At 46.4% G+C, this 25,958-nt stretch overlaps 1 protein-coding gene across 1 annotated transcript in view; it reads right to left on the bottom strand.

Moving 5' to 3' along the window:
* The window catches only part of SNTB1 (syntrophin beta 1), a 286,808-nt gene that overhangs the window by 6,740 nt on the left and 254,110 nt on the right, over nucleotides 1-25,958 (bottom strand). Inside the window, exons 4-6 of the mRNA XM_082257931.1 lie at nucleotides 20,735-20,874; nucleotides 18,027-18,220; nucleotides 3,284-3,474 (exon numbers count right to left, since the gene is read on the bottom strand). Coding sequence (XP_082114057.1) covers nucleotides 3,284-3,474; nucleotides 18,027-18,220; nucleotides 20,735-20,874 — 525 coding nt within the window. The remainder of the gene's footprint in view (nucleotides 1-3,283; nucleotides 3,475-18,026; nucleotides 18,221-20,734; nucleotides 20,875-25,958) is intronic.

The raw sequence follows: 25,958 nt of genomic DNA, 5'->3' as shown, positions 1-25,958 counted from the left end.
TCAGAATAATGGTTGCCCTGTTCAACCTGGAGACGGGGGTCCACCACTGCTGGGACAGTCCACTTCTTGAGTAGTGACTCTTCAAAGGGGTACCTCCCCGCAAAGCGTTTAGCCATTTGCCTACAGGGCACTTAAACCCCGTTCCTGCCCAGGCCAATTCTCAGCTTTCAGCACTGTCGCACTTTGAATGACAATTGCACGCTCATGCAACATTGTACCCAAATTACATTTTTATCTTTTTTCAAACAAATAAGAGTTTCCTTTTGGTGGTATTTAATCACTACTGGGGTTTTTATTTTTATTTTTTTCTGAACAAACAAAAAAGACCGAAAATCTTGAAACCGTTTTTAAAGTTTGATATAAAATTTAGCAAACAGATAATTTTTCTCCTTCATTGATGTGTGCTGATGAGGCAGCACTGATGGGCACTGATAAGGCAGCACTGATGGGTGGCACCGATTGGAGGCACTGAAGGGCATTGGTAGATGGCACTGAAGGGCACTAATAGGTGGTACTGATGGGCACTGATAGGTGAGACTAATGGGTGGCACAGATAGGCACTGGTAGGCACTGGTAGGTGACACTGATAGGCAGCACTGATGATGGGGCACTGATGGGCACTGGCAGGTGGCGCTCATGGGCACTGGGGCACAGATCCTCTCCTCTTCAGGACTGATGTCCTCTGACAGCAGCCGGCAATAGGCTTTTTTTTCTCCTCACGTGAGGAGAAAAGGAAAAATTGATCTCCAGCTGCTGTTTACATCGCGTGATCAGCTGTCATTGGCTGACAGCTGATCACGTGATAAGGGGCCGGGATCGGTTACTTACTCAGATCTGTGATCAGCCGAGTCTCATGGATTCGCTGATCACAGACCGAGCCACGCGCGCTTCACAGGGAGCACGCAGGCAGCTCATGCACAGGAGGATGTACATGGATGCCCTCCCGGCAATTGGTCCACACTGTACCTGTCTTTCGGCTATAGCGCAGATGGGAAGTGGTTAGGAACCAGAAAGGGGAGTTTTGGACGCTCCCGATCGTTAGGCAAACCTGTCAAAATAGGATTGATAAGGGAACACCTTTGCTGTTTGTCGGTGCCAAAGGGGGCGGCAACCTCTGCAGCAGCTTCAGCTGCATCCTTCATCTTCAAAGTTTCCCACACAGATGTAATCAGTCCAGAAACCAGCACCTTCTCGTGCGCAGCTACTCGCCACCCCACCAGAGTAGCACTGGTCTGCACCAGAGATAGCCTGTATCCACGTGCAGCGTCCAGGAGAAAATGAAATCCAGGAATCAGCACCAGGGGAAAAGGTGGAGCCCCCACAGTCATAATCGCTGCCCAGAGACTCCACTGTCATGGTCGCTGCTCCTAATGCACGCTGGACCAACCAAAAATGGCTACCGGACTACACAAACATAACCGCAGGCCATAGAGAATCACACAGGCCCCAATACAATGTCGTCAACCACGGCAAACTGGCCGCCACAGGCAATGTACATGAGGCTTCCAGTGACCCAGGAGGGACTCCAGGAGCCCAGGCCACATCCGAAAAGGAGGGGGGAATCTGAGTACAGAACCACCATAACAGCCAGCGAAGAAGACCGTTCCGCCAGCGGTATACCCACCTGCCCCCCCCCCCCACAGGTTCATAGCAGTACACTAGCCCCATACACCTGTCAGCCCACCGCACTACCCTGGAGGGGGGGGGGCAAAGATGGCCCACTTAAAGACCACCAACATAAAAGGAGGGACAAAGGTGAACCCGCAGGTCCGACTCCCCCAGGAGGGGGTGCACCACTTCAGACAGAACCTCCTCACCACCGAAATGGGGGAGCTGTCAGCCAGGCGTACAACTGCAACTCAAGCCAAGACCCGGTCCTATGCAACCCCACAAGGCATTTAGTGGAGCTATGTCGCAGCCGACCGAAAGAAGAGCTCTGATCTGCACGTGCTCGCTGGCAAGACTGGGGGGACCACTGGATCTATATATCCAGCGGTCACCCCAGTCTATATCTATATATCCAGCCCGTCACCCAGTCCGGCAGTGGATTGTAGATCTCACAGGAAAAAAAACACAAAAACACAAAAAAACAGGAGAAAAAAAGCCATTTAAAAGGAAAAAATTGCCAGGACACACTGGCTGTTCAGTGAGCCCGCCCGAAATGCCACTGATCGCTGGGATCCAGGACCCCAGCCTGAGGCATTCAGCCTTGAAGAGATCTGGCTGGGACTCAGGAGAGTTAGCCTTGAAGGGATGCAGTACCCAGGGGGAGTTAACCTCGAAGGGATATAGACCCCAAGATATCCACTACCTGGGGGGGGGGTCAGCTCTTTAGGAATCCGGTATCTGGTTGCAGGCTATGGGTGGCAAGTGGCACTGTATCTGGTGGCAGGCTGCGGGTGGCAAGTGGCACTGTATCTGGTGGCAGGCTGCGGGTGGCAAGTGGCACTGTATGTGGTGGCAGGCTGCAGATGGTAAGTGACACTGTATCTGGTGGCAGGCTGCCAGTGACAGGAGCCTTACAGGAAGCAGCGGCTTCCTTCAGCAGTCATCATGACCAGCAGTACCCGCATGACCAGCATTACCGGCGCAGGAAGGGCACGGCAGCATTTTATATCTTAACTATAGTATATATTTTATATGCAGCCAGAGAAAATTTTTCTACACTCAATGTGGCCCAGAGAAGCCAAAAGGTTGGACACCCATGGTCTATGGTGCCATCATATCCCATGGTACTGTATAAAGTAGTAGATATAACAAGGGAGGGTAGTACAGATAATACTATACATAAAATGTTCCAAACACAAGTACCTATGATGCTCAGCTAAACGTAATAACAAGAAACAACAGAATACAGCTGTGCTCATATGAACTTACAATCTAGAGACATAAGAATATGAAGCAAGCAATTAAAGAAGGTCAGAAAGATGTATAGTAGATAAGGTGACAGTGTGGGGTTGATTTACTTAAAAAATAAAATGCAAAATCTGGTGCAGCTCTCCACAGAAACCAATCCGCTTCCAAGTTTTCTTTTTTTGTTAAAAGTTATTTGAACAAGCTGATTGGCTACCATGAACAGTTGCACTCTCCAGTTTTAGAAAATCAACCCCAGTGTATGCCTTGTCAGAACAGAAGAACAGATCAGATTGCTGGTTTGAAGAGGTACGTGTTTCCAAAGTCTTCAAGGATTGGAGAGCGTTAAACATCATGTGAGGGGAAATTCCAGAGAAAAGGAGAAGCGAGTGGAGCCAGACAATAGATAATAAATTAAAATGTAACTTACAACATCTCCATCCTTGCCACCAAAGTCTAAAAATAGCATTTTGATTCCGTCATCTGAGGACATTTTTAGCTTTTCATACGAGTATTGTTCTAAGATATTAGTGAAAGTACCATCGGGAGCCTGGGCGACGATAGAGAATCCATGGTCGTAATTGATCACTAATCGACAGTCTTGGTTCTTGTAAGTACACGCTGAAAGGCAGAGAAACAAAGTATGAATTTGAGCTCACAGTTCAGACTTATGTCTGTTTATACCCGCCTACCTCCAGTCTGATCAGATCTGCCAAGAAACAGATGGAAGGGGATCCGTTCCCCTTTGTTTGGGTGGATCGGATATGAGGGCAGTAATTTGTAAAGACACAGCCGTTCTCCCTTTAAGCAGAGTGAGCTGTGTCTGCGCCCGCTCTGTATAAGCGGAGCGGACATTGATCTGTCATCCACCCGCTCTGCTCAGCAGGGGATCAGTGGGCAGATTCCCCTCTGACCAAGCAAAGTCTGCCCCATGTGAAAGGGGCCTAAGACTGCTATACCCCTTACATGTTTTTGCATGGAAACAGGAGTTCATGGTTCAAATATATTGCAATAAATATTAAAGCTTGCCAACTGTGTCAAAATGATCCCTCTCCGGCCAACTGCATTAAAGTCATCCCCCTTTGGCCAACTGTGTCAAAGTCATCCCTCTTTGGTCCTTTTATTATTCTACTCTGCAGAGTGCCCCATTTTGGTACTATATGTCCACCGTATGGTATGTAAGAAGTGCCCATTAAGTCAATCCAACTTGTGGGAGGTGCTTCAGGAAGCATGGGATGAAATTTCTTCAGATTACCTCAACAAATTGACAGCTAGAATGCTTAAGGTCTGCAAGGCAGTAATTGCTGCAAATTGAGAATTCTTTGATGAGAGCAAAGTTTGAAGGACAAAAATATTATTTCAAATAAAAATCATTATTTCCAACCTCATCAATGTCTTAACTATATTTTCTATTCCTTTTGCAACTCATTTAAAGAAAATAAGTGTGAGTTTTCACGGAAAACATGAAATTGTCTGGGTGACTCCAAAGTTTTTAATGGTAGTGTATATCAGTTTTTCCTAAGGTTTTCTATAAATATGTATGGGTGTACAGCAGTGTGCAAGGGTTGTTTCAGACGTTTCAGTGTTAACACGTGGTCATGTACCTTTAGCACCCAATGTGTTTATATATATATATATATATATATATATATATATATAGATATACACACACACACAGTCATGTCCATAGATATTGCGACATCGACACAATTCTAATCTTTTTAGCTCTATAATGGATTTGAAATGAAACAAACAAGATGTGCTTTAACTGCAGACTTTCAGCTTTAATGTGAGGGTATTTACATCCACATCAATGAAAGGTGTAGGAATTACAACAGTTTGTATATGTGCCTCCCACTTTTTAAGGGACCAAAAGTAATGGAACAATTGGCTGCTCAGCTGTTCCATGGCCAGGTGGGTGTTATTCCCTCGTTATCCCATTAACAGGGAGCAGATAAAAGGTCCAGAGTTAATTTCAAGTGTGCTATTTGCATTTGGAATCTGTTGCTGTCATTTCTCAATATGAGATCCAAAGAGCTGTCACTATCAGAGAAGCAAGCCATCATTAGGCTGAAAAAAAAACAAAACAAACCCATCAGAGAGCTAGCAAAAACATTAGGTGTGGCCAAATCAACTGTTTGGAACATCCTTAAAAAGAAAGAATGCATCGGTGAGCTCAGCAACACCAAAAAACCCGGAAGACCACGGAAAACAACTGTGGTGGATAACCGAAGAATTCTTTCCCTGGTGAAGAAAACACCCTTCACAACAGTTGGCCAGATCAAGAACACTCTCCAGGAGGTAGGTGTATGTGTGTCAAAGTCAACAATCAAGAGAAGACTTCACCAGAGTGAATACAGAGGGTTCGCCACAAGATGTAAACCATTGGTGAGCCTCAAAAACAGGAAGGCCAGATTAGAGTTTGCCAAACAACATCTAAAAAAGCCTTCACAGTTCTGGAACAACATCCTATGGACAGATGAGACCAAGATCAACTTGTACCAGAGTGATGGGAAGAGAAGAGTATGGAGAAGGAAAGGAACTGCTCATGATCCAAAGCATACCACCTCATCAGTGAAGCATGGTGGTGGTAGTGTCATGGCGTGGGCATGTATGGCTGCCAATGGAACTGGTTCTCTTGTATTTATTGATGATGTGACTGCTGACAAAAGCAGCAGGATGAATTCTGAAGTGTTTCGGGGAATATTATCTGCTCATATTCAGCCAAATCCTTCAGAACTCATTGGACGGCGCTTCACAGTGCAGATGGACAATGACCCGAAGCATACTGCGAAAGCAACCAAAGAGTTTTTTAAGGGAAAGAAGTGGAATGTTATGCAATGACCAAGTCAATCACCTGACCTGAATCCGATTGAGCATGCATTTCACTTGCTGAAGACAAAACTGAAGGGGAAATGCCCCAAGAACAAGCAGGAACTGAAGACAGTTGCAGTAGAGGCCTGGCAGAGCATCACAAGGGATGAAACCCAGAGTCTGGTGATGTCTATTGCATTCCAGACTTCAGGCTGTAATTGACTGCAAAGGATTTGAAACCAAGTATTAAAAAGTGAAAGTTTGATTTATGATTGTTAATCTGTCCCATTACTTTTGGTCCCTTAAAAAGTGGGAGGCACATATACAAACTGTTGTAATTCCTACATCGTTCACCTGATTTGGATGTAAATACCCTCAAATTAAAGCTGAAAGTCTGCAGTTAAAGCGCATCTTGTTTGTTTCATTTCAAATCAATTATGGTGGTGTATAGAGCCAAAAAGATTAGAATTGTGTCGATGTCCCAATACTTATGGGCCTGACTGTATATACATATATACACAGTATCTCACAAAAGTGAGTACACCCCTCACATTTTTGTAAATTTTGTTATTATATCTTATCATGTGACAACACTGAAGAAATGACACTTTGCTACAAAGTAAAGTAGTAAGTGTACAGCTTGTATAACAGTGTAAATTTGCTGTCCCCTCAAAATAACACACAGCCATTAATGTCTAAACCGCTGTCAACACAAGTGAGTACACCCTTAAGTGAACATGTCCAAATTAGGCCCAAAGTGTCAATATTTTGTGTGGCCACCATTATTTTCCAGCACTGCCTTAACCCTCTTGGGCATGGAGTTCACCAGAGCTTCACAGGTTGCCACTGGAGTCATCCTTCCTTTTTCCATGATGACATCACAAAGCTGGTGAATGTTAGAGACCTTGTGCTCCTCCACCTTCTGTTTGAGGATGCTCCACAGATGCTCAAAATGGTTAAGTCTGAAGACATGCTTGGCCAGTCCATCACCTTTATCTTCAGCTTCTTTAGCAAGGCAGTGGTTGTATTGGAAGTGTGTTTGGGGTCATTATCTTGTTTGAATACTGTCCTGCAGCCCAGTCTCCAAAGGGAGGGGATGATGGCCACCGTACTGCAGCTCAGTTTGAGGGTCTTGGCAATCTTCTTATAGCGTAGGCCATCTCTATGTAGAGCAACAATTCTTTTTTTCAGATCCTCAGAGAGTTCTTTGCCACGAGGTGCCATGTTGAACTTCCAACGACCAGTATGAGAGAGTGAGAGCGATAACACCAAATTTAACACACCAGCTCCCCATTCACACCTGAAACCTTGTAACACTAACAAGTCACATGACACCAGGGAGGGAAAATGGCTAATTGGGCCCAATTTGCACATTTTCACTTAGGGGTGTACTAACTTATGTTGCCAGCGGTTTAGCAAATTTACACTGTTATACAAGCTGTACACTCACTACTTTACATTATAGCAAAGTGTAATTTCTTGAGTGTTGTCAAAATATTAGGGTTGTACTCACTTTTGTGAGATAGATACTGTATATATGCAAACCTTTTGGATTTAAGCCCAAACCTCTCACTGACCTCACCTTTTCCCCTGCAGTTAAGCTGCACATCTTGGTCAAGGGTTTACCTCCACCTTTTGGGTTGGACAACGAGGATTCAGCAGCACACAGGTGAGTCGACACTATGAAATGTAAAGCCTGATTTGCTCCTTTTGCTGCTCCTAGTAATTTGTTTTTGAATATATAACTAGACTGAACGGTATTTTTATGTCAGTTCAGCATTAAGGATTGCAACACTATAGCAGTGATTCGTTAACTAGAGCATTGCAATTTCTCAAATTGTATCATTAATCTCTATTGTTTCCTCCTGACAAGGATGCAGTAACTGGTACATGGATTAATAGGCATACATTAGAGAGAGAATTGGACATTACAGCAATAAAGAACGATTACGTCCTTGTACACAAATTATGAATATGACCATCTTGATTGACTGGTGAGAGATAATGTCCCCCCCACAAATGTGCAAGAGTATTGCCTTTTGTGTCTCCGCAGATCATAAATTTGTGATCTGCAGGGACACACAAGGCATCACTGGGGTGTATTCTACAGAAGACCGAGAGCAGACAGGTAGCTTTATTTTACTGCATGTAACTAGAGTTTGCATGTTTGTTCTGCAATAAAGCGCCTGCCTGCTCAGATTTTTTATTATTAGACTGTAGTTCCACTTTAAAACAGAACTCCACTTTTTGTAATTTCCGGACGGGAAAGCACCGATATATTGGCCGCTAAAAATGATTGCCTGAAAATAGGTTATCTGTGTTTTGCCAATTAAAAAAAAAAAAAAAAAAGTGCCAATAATGGCCAAAAAGATTAGCTTACCTCACGTGTATTATGGCCAGTGCCGCGTAATATGCAGCCTCCGCTCTGGCTCCATGGCCATTACTCTGCTTCGGTGCCCGCCCTCAATAGCCTGGCGAATTTTTGTGCTAGGCGGCCGATCTGCAGGTGCCAGCCAATGGATAACCCTTTGATCGCCCTAGATGTTTAACCCTTTCCAGCCAGTGTCATTAGTACAGTGACCGTGCATAATTTTAGCACTGATTACTGTACTAGTGTGACTGGTTTCCACAAAGTGTCAAAAGTGTCAGTAAGTTTGTGTCCGATTGTGTATCGCAATATTGCGGTCCCGCTATAAGTCGCTGATTGCCGCCATTACTAGTATAAAAAAAATAAATAAATCAAAATTCCAGTATATATATATATATATATATATATATATATATATATCTGTGGTGTGGAAATATTTTACAGTTAGTTTATATACTATTTTATTTACTATTTTGCACAATAATTTTCAATTAAAGTTGAAATATGTTTACATGAAACGGAATATTGGCCTTCTGCCTTTCTGTTGGTTAGTTCTATTTATTACTGTTTTGCACAGTAACTTTGAAAAGGGAAAAAATTGGATTTTTGAGTTGCCGCAAAATCCAGTTCCCCGAGTTCATTGACGGACACAGTTCTCCATGATTCTGAACCATTGGGTTATATTGCCCCTACAGGAGTAGGAACCCTCGGCAGAAAAAAGAACTTGGCTATGCCTATGGAAAGTCCTAGGTGGTATACTCCCCCCTCTCTGCTATAGGTCTTCAGTTTTGTAACAAGCAGTGTCAGAAGTAATACAACTTCATAGAGGGGTGGGTGCTGTGTCCATCAATGAACTCAGGGAAATGGATTTTACTATAAGTTAAAAATCCCATTTACTCTTTCGTTTGTTGGCGGACACAGCACTTCATATTCAGAACCATAGGGATGTCCCCAAGCAGTGTTAAACATGAGGGGAGGGACAACAAACAAATCTCAAGGCTAACAATTGCCAACCAGGTAAACAGGAGCTCAACCAAAAACAACTGGAGCCCACCTGATCAATACACCCACAAAGAGGGAACAGGCCCTCTAAACAGCAGCCTGCAAAACCTTGTGGCCAAAGATGCATCCGCAGATGCGAACATATCCACTTTATATAAGTTCGTGAAAGTGTGCACTGACAACCAGATGGCTGCCTTGCAAACCTGTGCCACTGACGCCTGATGATGGAAGGCCCAAGAAGCACTAAGTGCCCAAGTAGAGAGCCCCGTGACAGGGAAAGGAGGAACCTAACCCCTGATCGAAAAGGCATGAGTCACCGTCTGTCTGATCCATCTGGATATTGTTGCAGAAGAAGCGTACAGACCTTTACTTGGCCCGTCCGTGATCACAGTGAGTCTGACCTCCGAAAATACTCTGTAGCTGCCAGATACACCTGAATTGCCCTAACCCCATCCAGGGTATGCAATGCTAATTCCTTAGGATGTTTGGGCCTGGGACACAAGGAAGGCAACACAATGTCCTTATTCAAATGGAAATCAGAGACTACCTTAGGAAGGAACGACGGACATGGACAAAGAACCCCCTTATCTTTGTGGACCAGCAAGTAAGGGGTATGACAAGATAACGCCCCCAGTTCCGATACCCTGCAAGCAGAGGTGATAGCCACCAAAGGAGCCACCTTCTGGACAGTGAAAGCAGGGTGATTGCCCAAATATTCTCAAAGGGAGACTTCTGGAGAACTGAAAGCTCCAAGTTTAGATTCCATGGCGGTAAGGAAGTCAGATGTCAGACCCCTTGAACAAAGGTACGCACCAGAGAGTGCATGGCCAGGGGTCGCTGAAAGAAATCCGCCAAGGCCAACACCTGGCCCTTGATGGTACTCAAGGCCAATTTGTGCTCAACACCCCGTTGAAGGAAGTTTTAAATCAGAGCCACCGAAAAAGAACGAGGGCGACCACCAATCTACTCACACCGCAAAATGTATGCCTCTATTCTTCAGTACCTGGCTTTCAACAGCCAGGCCATCAAAACCAGCGACTGTAAAGCGTGATGGAAGATTGGCCCTTGGGACAAGAGATCCTCCCGGAGAGGCAGTCTCTAAGGGACGTCGGCATTTTCATTTTATATATATTTCATTTTATTTTCTGCTCAATTTTGTGTGTTACTTTCAATAAAACTGAATTTTTGTAAAATCTTACCTGTAAAATTCCTTTCTCTGAGTCCTCCGACAGTCGCCGCCATCTTCATATTCGTCACAATGGGGGTATTAGACTTTGCTCCGTAGGAGTAGCTAGGCAACAGAATATGTCAATATTAAAGCTTTTAACATATCTCCACCCCAGGGGGTGGTCCCCTCAGTCTATACCCTCCTGCTTCCTGTTTCAGTTTCAGTGGAATAGCAGTAGAGTACCTAAACCCCAAAAGAGGGGCGGGGGCGGCGACTGTCGGAGGACTCAGAGAAAGGAATTTTACAGGTAAGATTTTACAAAAATTCCGTTTTCTCTTACGTCCTCCGACAGTCGCCGCCATCTTCATATTCGTCACAATGGGGACGTCCCAAAGCAGTGCAAACATGAGGGGTGGGAAACGCAGCCGCGCCTAAAGGCAACGCAGTCTCCACATCAAGAAAGTAACCTTACCAAAGGAAGGAAACCAGCTGGGCAACACGAGAAAAACTTTGCTCAACGGGAGCAATAACCCAGGAAAAAAACAAATAACCCAGGGATACAAAGAAATCCCAAACAGCCCAAAGGACCAACACCAGGGACCCTAAGGGACCGCCGCACTAAGAACCTTGCGGCCAAAGGAAACATCTGCCGATGCTTGAACATCCACTCTGTGGAACAGAGTGAAGGTGTGCACGGTCGACCAAGTCGCCGCCCTACACACCTGGGCCACAGAAGCCCCATGACGACAGGCCCAAGACGTACTCAGAGATCTGGTAGAGTGCGCCCTCACAGGCATAAGGGAAACTTTTCCCCGCAAAGCATAGGCCTGTTCAACGGCCTGTCTGAACCAATTGGCGACGGCAGAAGCCCACGCCGCCACGCCCTTCCGAGGACCCCCGGAAGGACAAACAAAGAATCCGACTTGTGAAAAGATTCAGACGATTTTAGGTAAACCCTAATCGCCATGAACAGCATCCAAGGAGTGCAACACCACCTCCTCCGAATGTTTAGACTTCGCGCAAGGCGAAGGCAAGACAATGTCCTCATTGAGGTGAAATTCCGAAACCCTCTTCGGAAAAAAAGAAGGGTTAGGTCGCAAGACCACCTTAACCAAGTGATTGACCAGATACGGACAATGGCAGGACAGGCTGCCAGCTCCGACACTCTGCGAGCCGAATTGATCGCCACCAAAAAAAGGTGACCTTCTAGGACAACATAGACAACGAGATCTACCCGATCCGTTCAAAAAAGAACCATGTTGTAACACGGACAGAACAAGATTCCAGTCCCAAGGAGGCAGAGACACCCTCCTAGGAGGGACCAGATGCCCCCGAACAAAAGTGCCAATCAAGGAGATAGATGCCATAGGACGTTGAAAAAAGAACGGCCATCGCAGACACCTGACCCTTGATCACAGCCAGCGCCAAACGCTGTCAACACCCTTTCGAAGGAAGGACAACACCCCAGACACCGACCACGGGCGAGGTGAAGACCCCCTAAACTCACACCAGGCAAAATAGGCCTCCGAAATACGGCAAAAGACCTACCCCGAGGAAAAAATTCCTCGCGTCGATCAAAGTGTGAATGACCTCAGGGGAGAGACCCCTATCCCTCAGGGCCTCGGTTTCAACAGCCAGGCCGGCAAAGCCAGCGACTGCAAGGCAGGATGAAATATCAGCCCTTGAGACCGGAGATCTTCCCGAAGAGGCAGATGCCACGGGGCGTCGACCGCCAAATGCACGAGGTCTGCGTACCAGGACCGGCGAGGCCAGTCCGGTGTCACAAGAATCACCGTGTTTTGGTTCCGAGACCAACCTGCGAAGGAACCTGGGCAGCAATTGAAACGGTGAAAACGCATACATCAGTCGGTACTGATGCCACGGAGCTACCAACGCGTCTGATGCTTCTGCCCGAGGATCGCGTGGCCTTGCCACAAACCTGTACACCTTGCTGTACAGACGAGACGCGAACAGGTCCACCTCCGGAAGACCCCACGTCGCGCACAACATCTGGAGAACACCCGGACGGAGGGGCCATTCCCCCTGGTCCAGGGACTGGCGGCATCAGATAATCCGCCCGCCAGTTCTCCAACCCCTGGAATGTGAACCGCCGATATCGCCGGGACATGCGTCTCGGCCCAAGACAGAATGTCGGCCACTTCCCGAGCCACCCGGGCCCTCTTGGTGTCCCCTTGGCGAATGACGTAAGCCACCGCCGTGGCAATGTCCGTCTGCACCCGAACCGGACAGCCCTGCAGCCTGTCCGGCCAACGTTGAAGGCAGAGAATCATCGCACGCGATTCCAGAATGCTGACCGGAAGGGAGGAATCCCCCTCCGACCAAGTTCCCTGGGCGGACAGAACGCCCAGAACACCACCCCAGCCCGACAGGCTGGCATCCGTGGTGACCACCGTCCATGAGAGAGGACGAAAAGACTTGCCCCCTGACACCGGCGGGGACAGGAGCCACCACAGAAGAACCCTTCTGGTGCGATGGCCCAACGAAATCCGGATCCAGAGATCGCGGTCGCCCGTCCCACCTGGACAGGATCTCCGCTTGGAGACCCCGCGTGTGAAACTGGGCGAAGGGAATCGCCTCGAAAGCCGAGACCATCAATCCCAGACATCTCATGCACGTCCGAGTGGACGAGGACGGAGCGTCCCTGAGGGACCTGACTTCCTTCCTGAAGAGTCCTGAGTTTGTCGTCCGGTAGGAAGACCTTCGCCTGGACAGAGTCCAGAACCATTCCCAGGTAAGGGAGACGAACCGATGGGCACAGTGCTGACTTTGGAAAAGTTATCGTCCAACCAAACTCCTGCAGAGACTGCATCGTAACGGACAGAGCCTTCTCCAGACCCTGGCTGGTCGCAGACCGAACCAGAATATCGTCCAGATACCCTAGGACAGAGACGCCCTGGGCTCTCAACAAAGCCAAAACCGGTGCCCGCACCTTGGTGAACACCCGTGGAGCCGAGGCGAGACCAAAGGGCAATGCCACAAATTGGTAGTGATCCTCCGCTATGGCGAATCGAAGGTACCTCTGGTGACCCTCGAAATTCGGGATGTGAAGATACGCATCCTTCAAGTCGATGGAAGCCCCCGGAACCAGGGCAGCCACCACCGACCGCAGAGATTCCATGCGGAACTTGCGCACCCGCACAAAGCGGTTCAGCGCCTTTAAGTCCAGAATCGGACGTACCTTGCCCTCCTTCCCGGGCACGGTGAACAGATTGGAATAGAACCCCCGAAACCTGTCCCGATGAGGCACCAGGACCACCACTCCCTGAGCCCTCAGGTCCTGCACCGCTAGATGCAGATCCCGCAAACGCTCCGGGGACAGTAGAAGATTTGAGGGAAAAAATCTGCGCTCCGGCCTATAGAGAAACTCGATCTCGTAGCCAGATCGAACGATTTCCTGAACCCACCTGTCCCGAACCCGGGACAGCCATGGCTGAAGGAAACCGAGCAAGCGTCCCCCCACCCCAGAGTCGGGTGAGGGCGCCCCTTCAGGCCGCACTGTTGTGGGCCGCTGAATCGGACTGGCCGGACTTTTGCTACCAGTCCACGGCTTCTTACCAGGAGCCGTCTTAGCCTTGTGGGATTAGGGTAAGAGCGTGCTCTTACCACCCGTGAGCCCCCTAATTAACGTATCTAGAGACTCACCAAAAAAGGCGAGAACCATCATAGGGCAGATTAGCCAAGGTCTTACGCGAAGATTGGTCCACCGACCAACACTTCAACCAAACCAAAACGGCGAGACAATACCGCCACACCATGTACACGTGCAGCCAACGGAACCATATCCAGGTCCGCATCACACAAATACATGACACCCTGGTGGATTTGATCCACCATATCCAAAGTCGCCTGGAGGGCAGAATCAGCCACCAGGACGCGATTAAGCACCTGCGTCCAGCTCGCGACAGCCTGGGCCGCCATAAGTGAAGCAAATAAAGCTTTCAGCATAGAACCCATAATAGAATAGGCATGACGGGCAAGGGACTCCGTCCGTTTGTCCGTGGCATCCCGGAACACCGGGATATCCTCAGCAGGAATCGCAGTGGGCTTATTCAGAACCGCTATCGCGTGATCCACCGGAGGTGGGACACACCAACGCCCATCAGTAGCGGGCGTAAAAGGATAGCGCAGCTTAAAGCTACTTGGTATAGCAAAAGGCTTGCGTATATTACGCCAATGTTCCTTTACAGCGCATTGAAAATCATCAGTGCAGGGAAATACCTGCGATGTTTTGCGTCTTTTCTGCGTCCCATAAGCCGCCAAGGCAGCAGGAGAACAAGGTTCATCCTGTAAACGCAGTGTTTGCTTGATAGAAGCAACCAATTCATCCATGAGTGCAAGCTCTTCAGACGAGCCAGGGGGAGAAATATCAACCCCCTCAACCTCAGCCTCCATTTCTGACCCTACAAGGTCCAGGGAGGAACGGGACCCCGACAAGGAGACCCCATCAACAGCAGCCCCATCACCAACACCCTCTGAATCAGAGGAAATTGAAAACTCTGGGCCTTTTTGAGGACTGAGCAGCCATCAGCAATTGCACCTGAGTCGCAAGGCTAGCCACAATCGCAGCCAAATCCCCCCCCCCCGAGGGGGAAAACCGCAGTCCCCTGGCTTCCCACCAATGTGACAGGAAATTTGCTTTCCTGAGAATCCATGCCCCAAAATGAGTAAAATAAAATGGGTGACCACCCCTTTAAATAAGGCGCTGCGAACGTAGCCCACCGCCACACAAGCACACCCACACCAGGGACCCCCACAGGGAGAAGTTATACTCAGGCAAGGAGACAGAGAATAGAGGGAAAAAACCTGGAGAGACCGCTGCTGCTGCTGGCCAGAGCGGTGCTCCTGTAGAAAAGGAATTGCTGATATTCAGGGCGCTCCATTAAAGCCTATGGGAGGCTACAAGAAAATGGCCGCCATGCATGTGTACCATGCGGCCGGAGCGAGTACAGCCAAAATGGCGCCGTTTGGCGCCGAAACCGCCTCTCCCCCACCTCATGAAGGTGGAATAAAAATACACCACATAGTTATAAAGAACATGGTGGACCGCCGCAGCGGCGCTGTAATGTGCCCCAAACATGATAGCATCAAGTTCCACAGCACACAGCCATTCACACACTCAGACTGACACAGAAGTGCAGCACAGCCCCCCCTCCTTGCAGCCCACAGCATGCAGTGTGAGAGATAGGGAAACATCAATAGTGTGAACACCGGGCAAGGTAACACAGTCCCAGACTGACACCCCCCAGACAGACAGGTCCCCACATGAATACACTTACCTCTTACATGGCGTGGGGGGACCCGCACAGGCGAACAAGCCGCTGTACATGAGACAGGGAGAGTCGCATCCAGGACGCAGCAGAAGGTGGGTAGAGAAACCGCACAGCGTCCAGTGAGGTAGCCACCTCACCCTAGCATCCCTGCACGGAACAGGGATGGGTCGTTCAGAAAACTCAGGAGCGGTACCTGACTGAACGCTCGATGGCGGGCTGAGAAGCCACTGACCCACAACCTGCGACCAGGGGAGTCAGCCCGAGACGCAGCCCGCATTATCCTCTTCATCCGAAGATCTAACTATTGCTGGTAAAAATAACAGCTAAATAAAGAAAGAGAGAAAAAACTCAAATAAAATCAAAAAAGAGAGAAGGCTGAGACAAAATGCCCCAGCATAGAGACATCCAGCTACTCCTGACAAGTTAGACATTGAAACTGAAGCAGGAAACAGGAAGCAGGAGGGTATAGACTGAGGGGACCACCCCCTGGGGTGGGGATATGTTAAAAGCTTTAATATTGACATATTCTCTTGCCTAGCTACTCCTACGGAGGAAAGTCTAATACCCCCATTGTGACGAATATGAAGATGGCGGCGACTGTCGGAGGACGTAAGAGAAAAGTTATTTTACATTACTGAATTGTATTTTTTTAATTTATATCCATATTTTCAGGTTCAGTCCAGAATTTTTATTTCAGTGCACCACTAATTTTTGATATGTGAAAAGTTACCTCTGCTCAGGTGTACACCATGTCTGGATTCTCACTGTGTTCTTTAAAAGAGAAGTGAAGGATTCAAAAATAACAAGTATTCATAGTCCCCTATGCCTTGAATTCCGAGGACCTGCAGTTTACTGGCAGGAGAAGACTGCCTCTTCTGTCCACTGTTCCTACACCTGTTTCATGCACTACTATTGAAGCAGTGATTTTAGATCTATTTGTTTATGGTTTAGATCAGGGGTGTCAAACTCAATTTCATCATGGGCCACATCAGCCTTATGGTTGCTCTCAGAGGGATGGTTGTATCTGTAAGACTATATAGATTTATCCAGGGTTCTTTTTCTCAGAGAATAGGTGCAGGAACTCAACCACAAAGCGTTCAGGGGTGTGCTAGGTATAGAGTTCAGGGGTGTGCTACGTACAGAATTCAGAGCCCGGGGGGGGGGGGGGGGGTGCTACGTACAGAGTGCAGAGCTCAGGGGGATGCTAAGTACAGAGTGTAGAGCTCAGGGGGATGCTACGTACAGAGTTTAGGGGTGTGCTACGTACAGAGTTTAGGGGTGTGCTACGTACAGAGTGCAGAATTCAGGGGGTGCTACGTACAGAGTGCAGAGTTCAGGGGGGTGCTACGTACAGAGTGCAGAGTTCAGGGGGATGCTACGTACAGAGTGTAGAGCTCAGGGGTGTGCTACGTACAGAGTTTAGGGGTGTGCTACGTACAGAGTTTAGGGGTGTGCTACGTACAGAGTGCAGAATTCAGGGGGTGCTACGTACAGAGTGCAGAGTTCAGGGGGGTGCTACGTACAGAGTGCAGAGTTCAGGGGGATGCTACGTACAGAGTGTAGAGCTCAGGGGTGTGCTACGTACAGAGTTTAGGGGTGTGCTACGTACAGAGTTTAGGGGTGTGCTACGTACAGAGTGCAGAATTCAGGGGGTGCTACGTACAGAGTGCAGAGTTCAGAGGGGTGCTACGTACAGAGTGCAGAGTTCAGGGGAGTGCTACGTACAGAGTGCAGAGTTCAGGGGGGTGCTACGTACAGAGTGCAGAGTTCAGGGGGGTGCTACATACAGAGTGCAGAGTTCAGGGGGGTGCTACGTGCAGAGGGGTGCTACGTACAGAGTTCAAGGGGGTGCTATGTACACAGTGCAGAGTTCAGGGGGGTGCTACATACAGAGTGCAGAGTTCAGGGGATGCTACATACAGAGTGCAGAGTTCAGGGGGGTGCTACGTACAGAGTGCAGAGTTCAGGGGGAGTGCTACGTACACAGTGCAGAGTTCAGCGGTGTGCTATGTACAGAGTGCAGAGTTCAGGGAGGTGCTACGCGCAGAGTTCAGGGGGGTGCTACTGAGCAGTGTGCTGCATACAGATTGCAGGGCTTAAGGATGTGCTATGCACAGTGAGCATAGCACAGTGTGCAGGGTTTAGGGATGTGCTATGCACAGTGTGCAGAGTTTAGGGATGTGCTATGCACAGTGTGTAGGGTTCAGCTCTCTTTCACAGGCTGTCCACATCTCCCTTCCACCCCTCCTTGGCTCTGACCTCTGCACCACTGTCCCCAAACCCCCACCTCTGCACACATCTTCCTCCACAGCCCTCAGTCCCCCCTACACGTAGTTGGCATTGTTGTGGGCGGAGAGTTCGTTGTGCGTTATTCACACACATCGATATACATTATTCTGTACTTGCAGCGATTTCAAAGGGATAAACCAGGGGGAATATGTGTGTATTGCAGAGATGTATTTACATTGGTCATACACTTTAAATAGGCCCCCGTTCCTCTTCCCTACAGAACAGGTTGCCTGCTACTTACGAGTGGTGATCTCTTTGATGCGCTCGGCAGAGTTATGGCAGCCCTGTACAATTTGTCTGGTCCACAGTGAGAGGTCTCTGCTGGTCTCCACTCTGAACAGATGGGTCTCGATCCCTTGCCTGGAGCCGGTACGTGTCGCAAAGGAAAACTCTGTAGCAAACGAAGACCCTTTCCCTGGTCCGGAGTGGACTAGCCTGCAACAGAATAGAGAGAGTTTTGAAGCATTAGTGAGAAACAAGGAGGCAGGCATCAAACTATATTTTATTTACTGATTTATAAATTGCTGAAAGTTTAGGATTCCTACAGCTGCCTACAGAGGACAATGCAACATTTACATCAGTCCCCCTTTCAGGCTAGGTGTAAAAAGAATCGGGGTGTAATTGTATAGCATCTGCAGTAATTTGCTCCCCAACTTCTTGTGATTAAAGCTGAACTCTGGCCTTCCCTCTGACCCTCATGTAAGAAGAAGGTGCATTTGTTTTTGGCTTTTGAAAACTGGCAGAGTTGTTCTGGCCGGCCAAATTACTTTTGGTGCTACCAGAAATTTGTTAAATCTGCTTATATTTTGCCTTTCTTTTAGCATGTGCTTCTCTATGCTCACAGTGTGCAGTGAAATCGGAGTAAGCGGTTTCAGCACAGGAGAGGAGCCTGTATAACTGTGCAAGACTGAAGGGAAGGCCAGAGTTCAGCTTTATTCACAAGAAGTTAGGGAGAAAATTACTGCAGATGCTTTACAATCACACCCCGATTCTTTTTACAACCAATGTAAGCGTGATTTAACCAATGTAAGCGTGATTTTTCCTAATGGCCACCAACAAATTTGTTTTAGCAGGGGTTCCCCAAGAGCTAAAAATTTAAATTTCAAGGGTAAAAAAAAGGTTGCGAAAGCTGCATTATGTCATCAGCTGGGAAAGCGTGGTTTAAAAATCTGTACTATACCCAGACTCTTGCATTAAATGTAAAATGAAATGGTGTTTTATCAGGGAGGTGCTCGTTTCCTTTCAAAAATGTTGGCACAGTGCATTATAACTGTTTCAGTGTGACATTAAATACACCCTTGTGTATCCTCAACCTGCAATTATACGTTTGTGCTTGTAACAGGAGACGTTCTCCATGATGATCCACCTGACACGTCTTTGTTTTATCAAGAAAACATTGCTCATTACGGTGGAGCATTCCTGCTTACGTTAAACGCCTTGAAGCAAATGACAGAGGGGGCGGCTAGAGAAAATATTCACCCCCCCTTTTCGTTGCTAAACTAGAAGTTTGGGATATTTTGTAAAGGTGACATTAAGCCACATTTTATGTCCAAATTAATCCCCATCACAGTCCAGCCTCACCCTCATATCAATAAGCCCCACTCATTTTTATTCATAGGTCACTGGTGGCGCTTTTCTACTGCATGGAACCGAACGGTTCGGCTCACTTTTAAGCTTTTCCACTGCATGGTACCGCATGGTACGGTGTTGGAACGGTTCGGTATGGTACGGTACGGCTGCGCTTTTCCACTACATGGAACCAAACGGTACAGCTCGCTTAAACAGTACAACCTCAGTTGTGCTTCCAAGAGGGCCGTACCGGTACCATAGCCCACAATCCTTTGCATGCAGCCTTGACTGTTTGCCACTACTAGCCACTGATTGGTCAGAGAATCGTTGTTATCCCACCCACTTTACTTTAGTGGAAAAGCAAACCGTACCAAACCGCACCGAACCGTTCCAACACCGTACCATGTGGTACCATGCAGTGGAAAACCAAACCGAGCCAAGCAGGGCCGAGTGGATCCGAGCCGGTACTTGCAGTGGAAAAGTGTCATTGGTGTGGGGTTTTCGAGACTGACAATATGGCAAGCTGGAACCAAAGCTTAAGCTGGCCATACATGGGTCAGTTTTTTTTATTGATCAACCAGCGGGCTGGCTGAAAAAAAAACTTAAAGGATTTCCCAATTCATGCAAGCAAAGTGGATAAAAGAATCCTTCCCACTGTGCTATTGTATGCTTGATGTGAGGACTTCTCTGCTGTCAGAGTACACTGATCAGTGTTGCAGCCAATTGGCTGCAGTGCTGAACAAACAAAAAATTATCCAACAAGCCTGTTCGTGAGAAATCCATCATTAGATTGGCTTCTCATAAATGGGGACACTTAAGAAATGGGCTGAAATTTGTTGAGCCACTGCAGAATGAGCCAAATTTGATTAATCTATGGCTGACTTTAGAATAACAGCTGAGCATACATGTTCAAATGTAAGGAAGTCCTGGCCAAGAACTGAACTTTTGTGACAATTATTAGAGGTAAGGAAGCTAAATAGATGAAAAGTAAACTGTCTTCAACATTATAGAACTGTGGTCTCCAAACTGTGGCCTGAAGGCCAGATGTGTCCCCCTTTGCTTGCCTTTATCTGGCCCTTGGGGTACTATTTCTCCCACGGACACCAATGATGGGGCACTATCCCTCCCAGTGACACCAGAAATGGGGCACTTTTCCTCCCAATGACACATCAATAGGCTTCTATTTCTCCCACTGACAACAATAATGTAATATTTTTTACTCCCATTGACCACCAAATCTATGCCATTTTCTACTCCAACTAGCTTCAGTCCAGCCCCAACTTGAATGTGACTACCATGACCTGGATTAGTGAGAACCTTCACAGATATAAAAGTACACCTGGAAATAACCGCTAAGTAAAAGAATCACCTGGGACATACCTGGTAGCTATTAGGGGGTAGGTGTGCAAAGGGCTATACCAGGCCTCCTTCATACGAGGCATACTGTCATACATCAGTAGGTCCTTTTCTGTGACAACCAGTAAAACTTGCTTCCACTGTTTCTCATTCTCTCCCGGGGCCTGAAAAAACAATGAAAGAAATCTTGCTGTAAGAAATGACTTATGGAACATTCTCATTTTCTGTATTCATTTTTCTTTTTTAGTAAAAAACTAAATTTTTCACATGATTTTTATACTTCTAAATATGCATTATGCTTGTTAATGTGATTTATAGGCAGGCTTGTGGACATTAGAGCAGTGCTTCTCAACTAGGGGTCCATGAAACCCAAGGGTTCCTCCAGAGGTTGCTAGGGGTTCCTTGAGCAATTTTTCCCTCTCAAATAAGTTCCCAATAACACCATTAAGTTTTTAGCGATCTGTAAGGGGGTAATTCTTCCCAATGACCACAAGTGTAAGGAGAATTCTTCTACTGACCATCGCACTAATGTATCAGGAGTTGTAGATCTAGACATTTTTAGCAGGAGTTCCCTGAGATCAAAAAGTTATTTCAAGGGTTGCTCTGGGCTGAAAAGGTAGAGAAAGGCTGCATAAGAGGGTGTTCTTATGAGTATGGATGGAAGACGGGACCCTGTGTTGGTTAGTCCTTGCTTTGCAACCACAAGACTCAGATTAACCCAACCATTGTTCAGTGACCCGAAATGAGAAAACACACAAACAAAATTTATTGTATAACTGGCTATTATGTAATTCGCACAAATGGAATTTGTGAATACCAATGGGTTATTAGTCCAAACTTTATGCATTGTCATTATACACTGTATGTTATACAAGTTGACAAGGGTCTTAACTGGGGTCTTAAAGAGAACCTATCCCCCAGGCCTGGATGACCATCACTCCCATGCGGCAACAACTTTATCATTAAATAGCGATCAGAACACAAGACAAAGTTGAAGTTAATGGCCATAGCCAGGGCTTTTTTTCTCAGAGAATAGGTGCAGGATTTCCCACTTTCGGAGTTACCCCTTGTATCTGCCCCCTACCTACCTCCGAGCACCGTTCCTAGGTTCTACCCCCTACCCACCTCACAGTACTTCCCCTTTTAGAGAATACAGAATCAAGTATCATTTGTGGTACTAAGTAATTTGTATGGGATTTGTTAATGATAACAAGAAAAGCAGTAAAATAACAACAAAGGACCCCCCAGAAACAGTAGATCCCACCAGCAACAATGGACCAGCCACAACAAAATACCCACCAGACAACAATAGACCCTCAGCAGCAACAGCAGATATCCCAACAGATAGCATCAATAGACCCTCCAGCAGCCATTTACAATAGACGGTTCCCTCAACAGTAGATTCCGCTCAGCAACAACTGACCCCCCCCCCCCCAATCAACATAAGACCAACCCCAGCAACAATAGACCCCCTCTGTAAAAATAGATCCCTTCCGGAGACAATAGGTCCCCCAGGAGCAACAGTAGACCTCCCCAGCAACAATACCCCCCCCCCCCCCGCAAAAATATATCACCTCCAGCAACAATAGATCCCGCACCAGCTAGCATCAAAAGACACTCATAGCAAAGCCCAGCACCCCTTGCCATTACATACATTCAGTGCTGGAGGTGCCAGAACTGCGTTCCCGCTGAAAAGAAGCCCTGGCCATAGCAGACTTTTATGAACAAAACAAATAACAGTTACAGGTCAAAACCCAATCTGAAAAATGTCTAAGGTCCTTTTAGGGCATTTTCCCCAACATGTCTGTATCTGTGTAATTTGTAAAGATAGGCTTCCAGTTGCAACACACTAACTTGTGAACAACAGTAATAAACGCAGATTTAAACAGAGGAATAAAACAACCAGGTGACTGGCATTTACCCACACATAGTAAGTGGTGCCATATACAGGTCCCTACCTAATATCGATATTTGACCCACCAAAAGAAAACGGTCTCAAAAAAATTATATAAAAATTTAATTTGGGTACAGTATTGTGAAACTGAGTAATTGTCATTCAAAGTGCGACAGCGTTGAAAGCTGAAAAATTGGCTGGGCAGGAAGGGGGTGAAAGTGCCCAGTATTGAGGTGGTTACAGACCTTGTAACCCTGCCAGTTGCTTTGACTCTCATAAATTCACACCCTTACTAATATAAAGGTCTCTGAAAAGAGACAGAAGGAACCTCTGCTACAAATTAAATTACAATTCACTCCCTTTAATTTCTCCATGGTTTTGGAATGGGAAATCCAGCAAGTTTATAAAGGTGTGATGTTCAGTTCACCACAAACTTTGACCATATAGTTACTAGTATATACTCTTTAACATGTTAAAGTATTTCAACAGTTGTTCACAATCTATTTAATATGTAATGCTTGGTGATCCTGCCACAAAGGTCATTGTTTTAATATTTCCTGTTATTGGGCGACAACTGACTCCCAACTGTGTTTCTTTGTTGTCATCCTGTCACACATGGCCATAATGAAGAATACAAGTGGCTGGTACAAGCATGGTCCAATGTTGTCATTATCAGGAAACCCATCCTGAGAAATGCCATCCCTGGAGAGCATGTAGACTGGAAGTGGCTAAAAAAGGCTCCCGGAGAATGCAAAAATTTGGGAATTGGAAAAAAGGTTTAGGATACAACCAAACAATAATGAAACGTGTGCTATATTTGTGCTAGGTATAAGTTAATTAATCACACCAATACAACAATTTGCCCTTGGGACTTTGAGAGCCCCATTCACACTAGCGCGACTTGTGAGGCAACTTGTGTTGCCCCAGGTAGCTTGACATAACAAAAGCAATGTTAATCAATCAGTGCCGTCTTAATTGGCACTACTGAAGTCGCTCCGACTTCAGAAAAGGGTCCTGTACTACTTTGAGGCGACCTGTGATCCGACTGTCCCATATACTTCAATGGGAGTTGCCTCCTTATCTTAATTGACACGACTTGTTATCAGACTTTCCAGGAAGAAGAAAGATTAGCCAGGCATTCCCCACAGACAAAGTCGCCTGTCTCTTCAAAGTAGTGCACAAGTCTCTTCCAAGTCTCTAAACAAGTCTCTAAACAAGTCTCTAAACAAGTCTCTAAACAAGTCTCTTCAAGTCACGGGGCGACTTTCTGGTAGTGGTAGTACCAGCTCTAAATGAGGTGCAACTATCCTATTGATGAAATATAAAATACAAATTTATTGATACATACAAGGTCAACAGTAGCCACGGGCAGATGCCGTATTGTCAAACAGATTTGTGATATTGTACATAATATATTACAGTCAGGTACAGTTTTTCATCGAATAATCTACAGTAGATACAAGAATGCATCCTAGTGGCCCGACACAGCTCGTAAACAAACGTTCACTTCCTCAGGGGTTGATGCAAACTTAGTATAAAACGGTTGAAAGAGAAATCGCATGCTCATGTTCACTTGGCTACCACTTGGAATGTCTATCCTGGGAGCTGTGGGCATGGGATCCAACGAAAACCCGGTAGGACAAATAGCGAGCCAAAACCAACATAGTGTGGTATCCACGGTGACGGCACAAAATGCTTGTTACTTCACTGATCGACTCAGAGCCGCTGAAGGGAAGTGCACTGCTAAAACCCCATTAGTACCCACCGGAAGCCCCCGTGGGTGCAGCCAAAGGGGGGGAGGGGAGCGTCCCCCTCCCTATCCGTCATCATATGGTCACATAAGAAACACAATAAAAAAGTGCATTAAACATATGATTAGCTCATCCTACACTGAAATATCTGTGCAAGTAAAGTCCATATAAATTGTGCAATCACAGTTTATAATACACTGGGTTTGATTTACTGAAACTAGAGAGTGCAAAATCTAGTGCAGCTCTGCATAGAAACCAATCAGCTTCCAGGTTTTTTTTTTTTTTCAAAGCTTATTTGAACAAGCTAAAGTTAGAAGCTGATTGGCTACCATGCACAGCTGCACCAGATTTTGCACTCTCCAGTTTTAGTAAATCAACTCCACTGTGCTTTAGCAAGCTAAATATCATCCACTTAGAGTTTAGTTCTGCTTTAAATACACTCATCTCAATAAATGTGTTTGGGCAAAGTGCAGGTTCGCTTTAAGTTCTGATTTAGAAAAACTATGCATGCATACATACTCATCACTGAGAAACTGTGCAATCCAGATTATGTTGAGCCTGTTCATCTGTACAAGGGGTTTGAATGTGAACACTGCTTGCAGGCATGTACTGAACGCTCACGGTAATGTAGAACAGGCCTCAGCCTTCTGGTTTTAATAGTAAATTACAGTGCGGGTACACACTACTGTGATTACCCACCCAGAGAACCTGCCAAATTCTCCCACACAGCAAGAAGAACATCATACAACCAGCACACAGTCCACTGCGGCCTCACCATGCTGAATCATACACAGAGGTTCTACTGTTTAGCCTTCCCAAACCACAAGCTGCATAGTGCTTTAACCACAGGCCTGAAATAAACGGAATAAAGCCTTTGTGAAAGCATACGGCTAAAATAGATTTATTTTTTTTTTAATTTCTGGGTCCACGTTAATTCAGCTGTTGGTAGTAACAAGTTAGTCTGGCAATATTTACCAGATGAAGACATCAGTAGTAGAATTGAAAAGACCAGAATACCTTTGCAGTGAGCCCATTAAAAATTGAATAGGCTCAAATCATACTGCAAAGATGCACAGGTATCAGAGTATTTGCATGAGTACAAATACTCATTTAAAGGCTTACATAGTTACATAGTTAGTGAGGTTGAAAAAAGACACCAGTCCATCCAGTTCAACCTATGATGTGTGTGTTTGCTGCTAACCATACATTGTATACCCCTGTATGTTGTGATCTTTAAGGTGCCCATCTAATAGTTTTTTGAAACTATCAATGCTCCCTGCTGATACCACTGCTTGTGGAAGAGAATTCCACATCCTTACTGCTCTTACAGTGAAGAACCCCCTGCGTATTTTAAGGTTAAACCGCCTTTCCTCTAGTCTTAGTGAATGGTCACGTGTCTTATTGTATTCCCTTTCTCTGAATAGGTTTTTCCATATGCTAGGTTTGCTAGTACAATATTTGTACATTGATATCATATCCCCCCTCAATCGTCTCTTCTCCAGAGAGAATAGGTTCAGTGCTTGTAGTCTTTCCTCATAGCTGATGTCCTCCATTCCCCTAATTATTTTTGTTGCCCTTCTCTGGACTTTCTCCAGTTCCAGCA

The sequence above is a fragment of the Pelophylax lessonae genome (assembly GCF_965119305.1).
Source record: "Pelophylax lessonae genome assembly, chromosome: 5".
NCBI lineage: Eukaryota > Metazoa > Chordata > Amphibia > Anura > Ranidae > Pelophylax > Pelophylax lessonae.
Note: the sequence above shows the minus strand (reverse complement) of the source record. Positions and strands in the feature narration are given on the sequence as shown.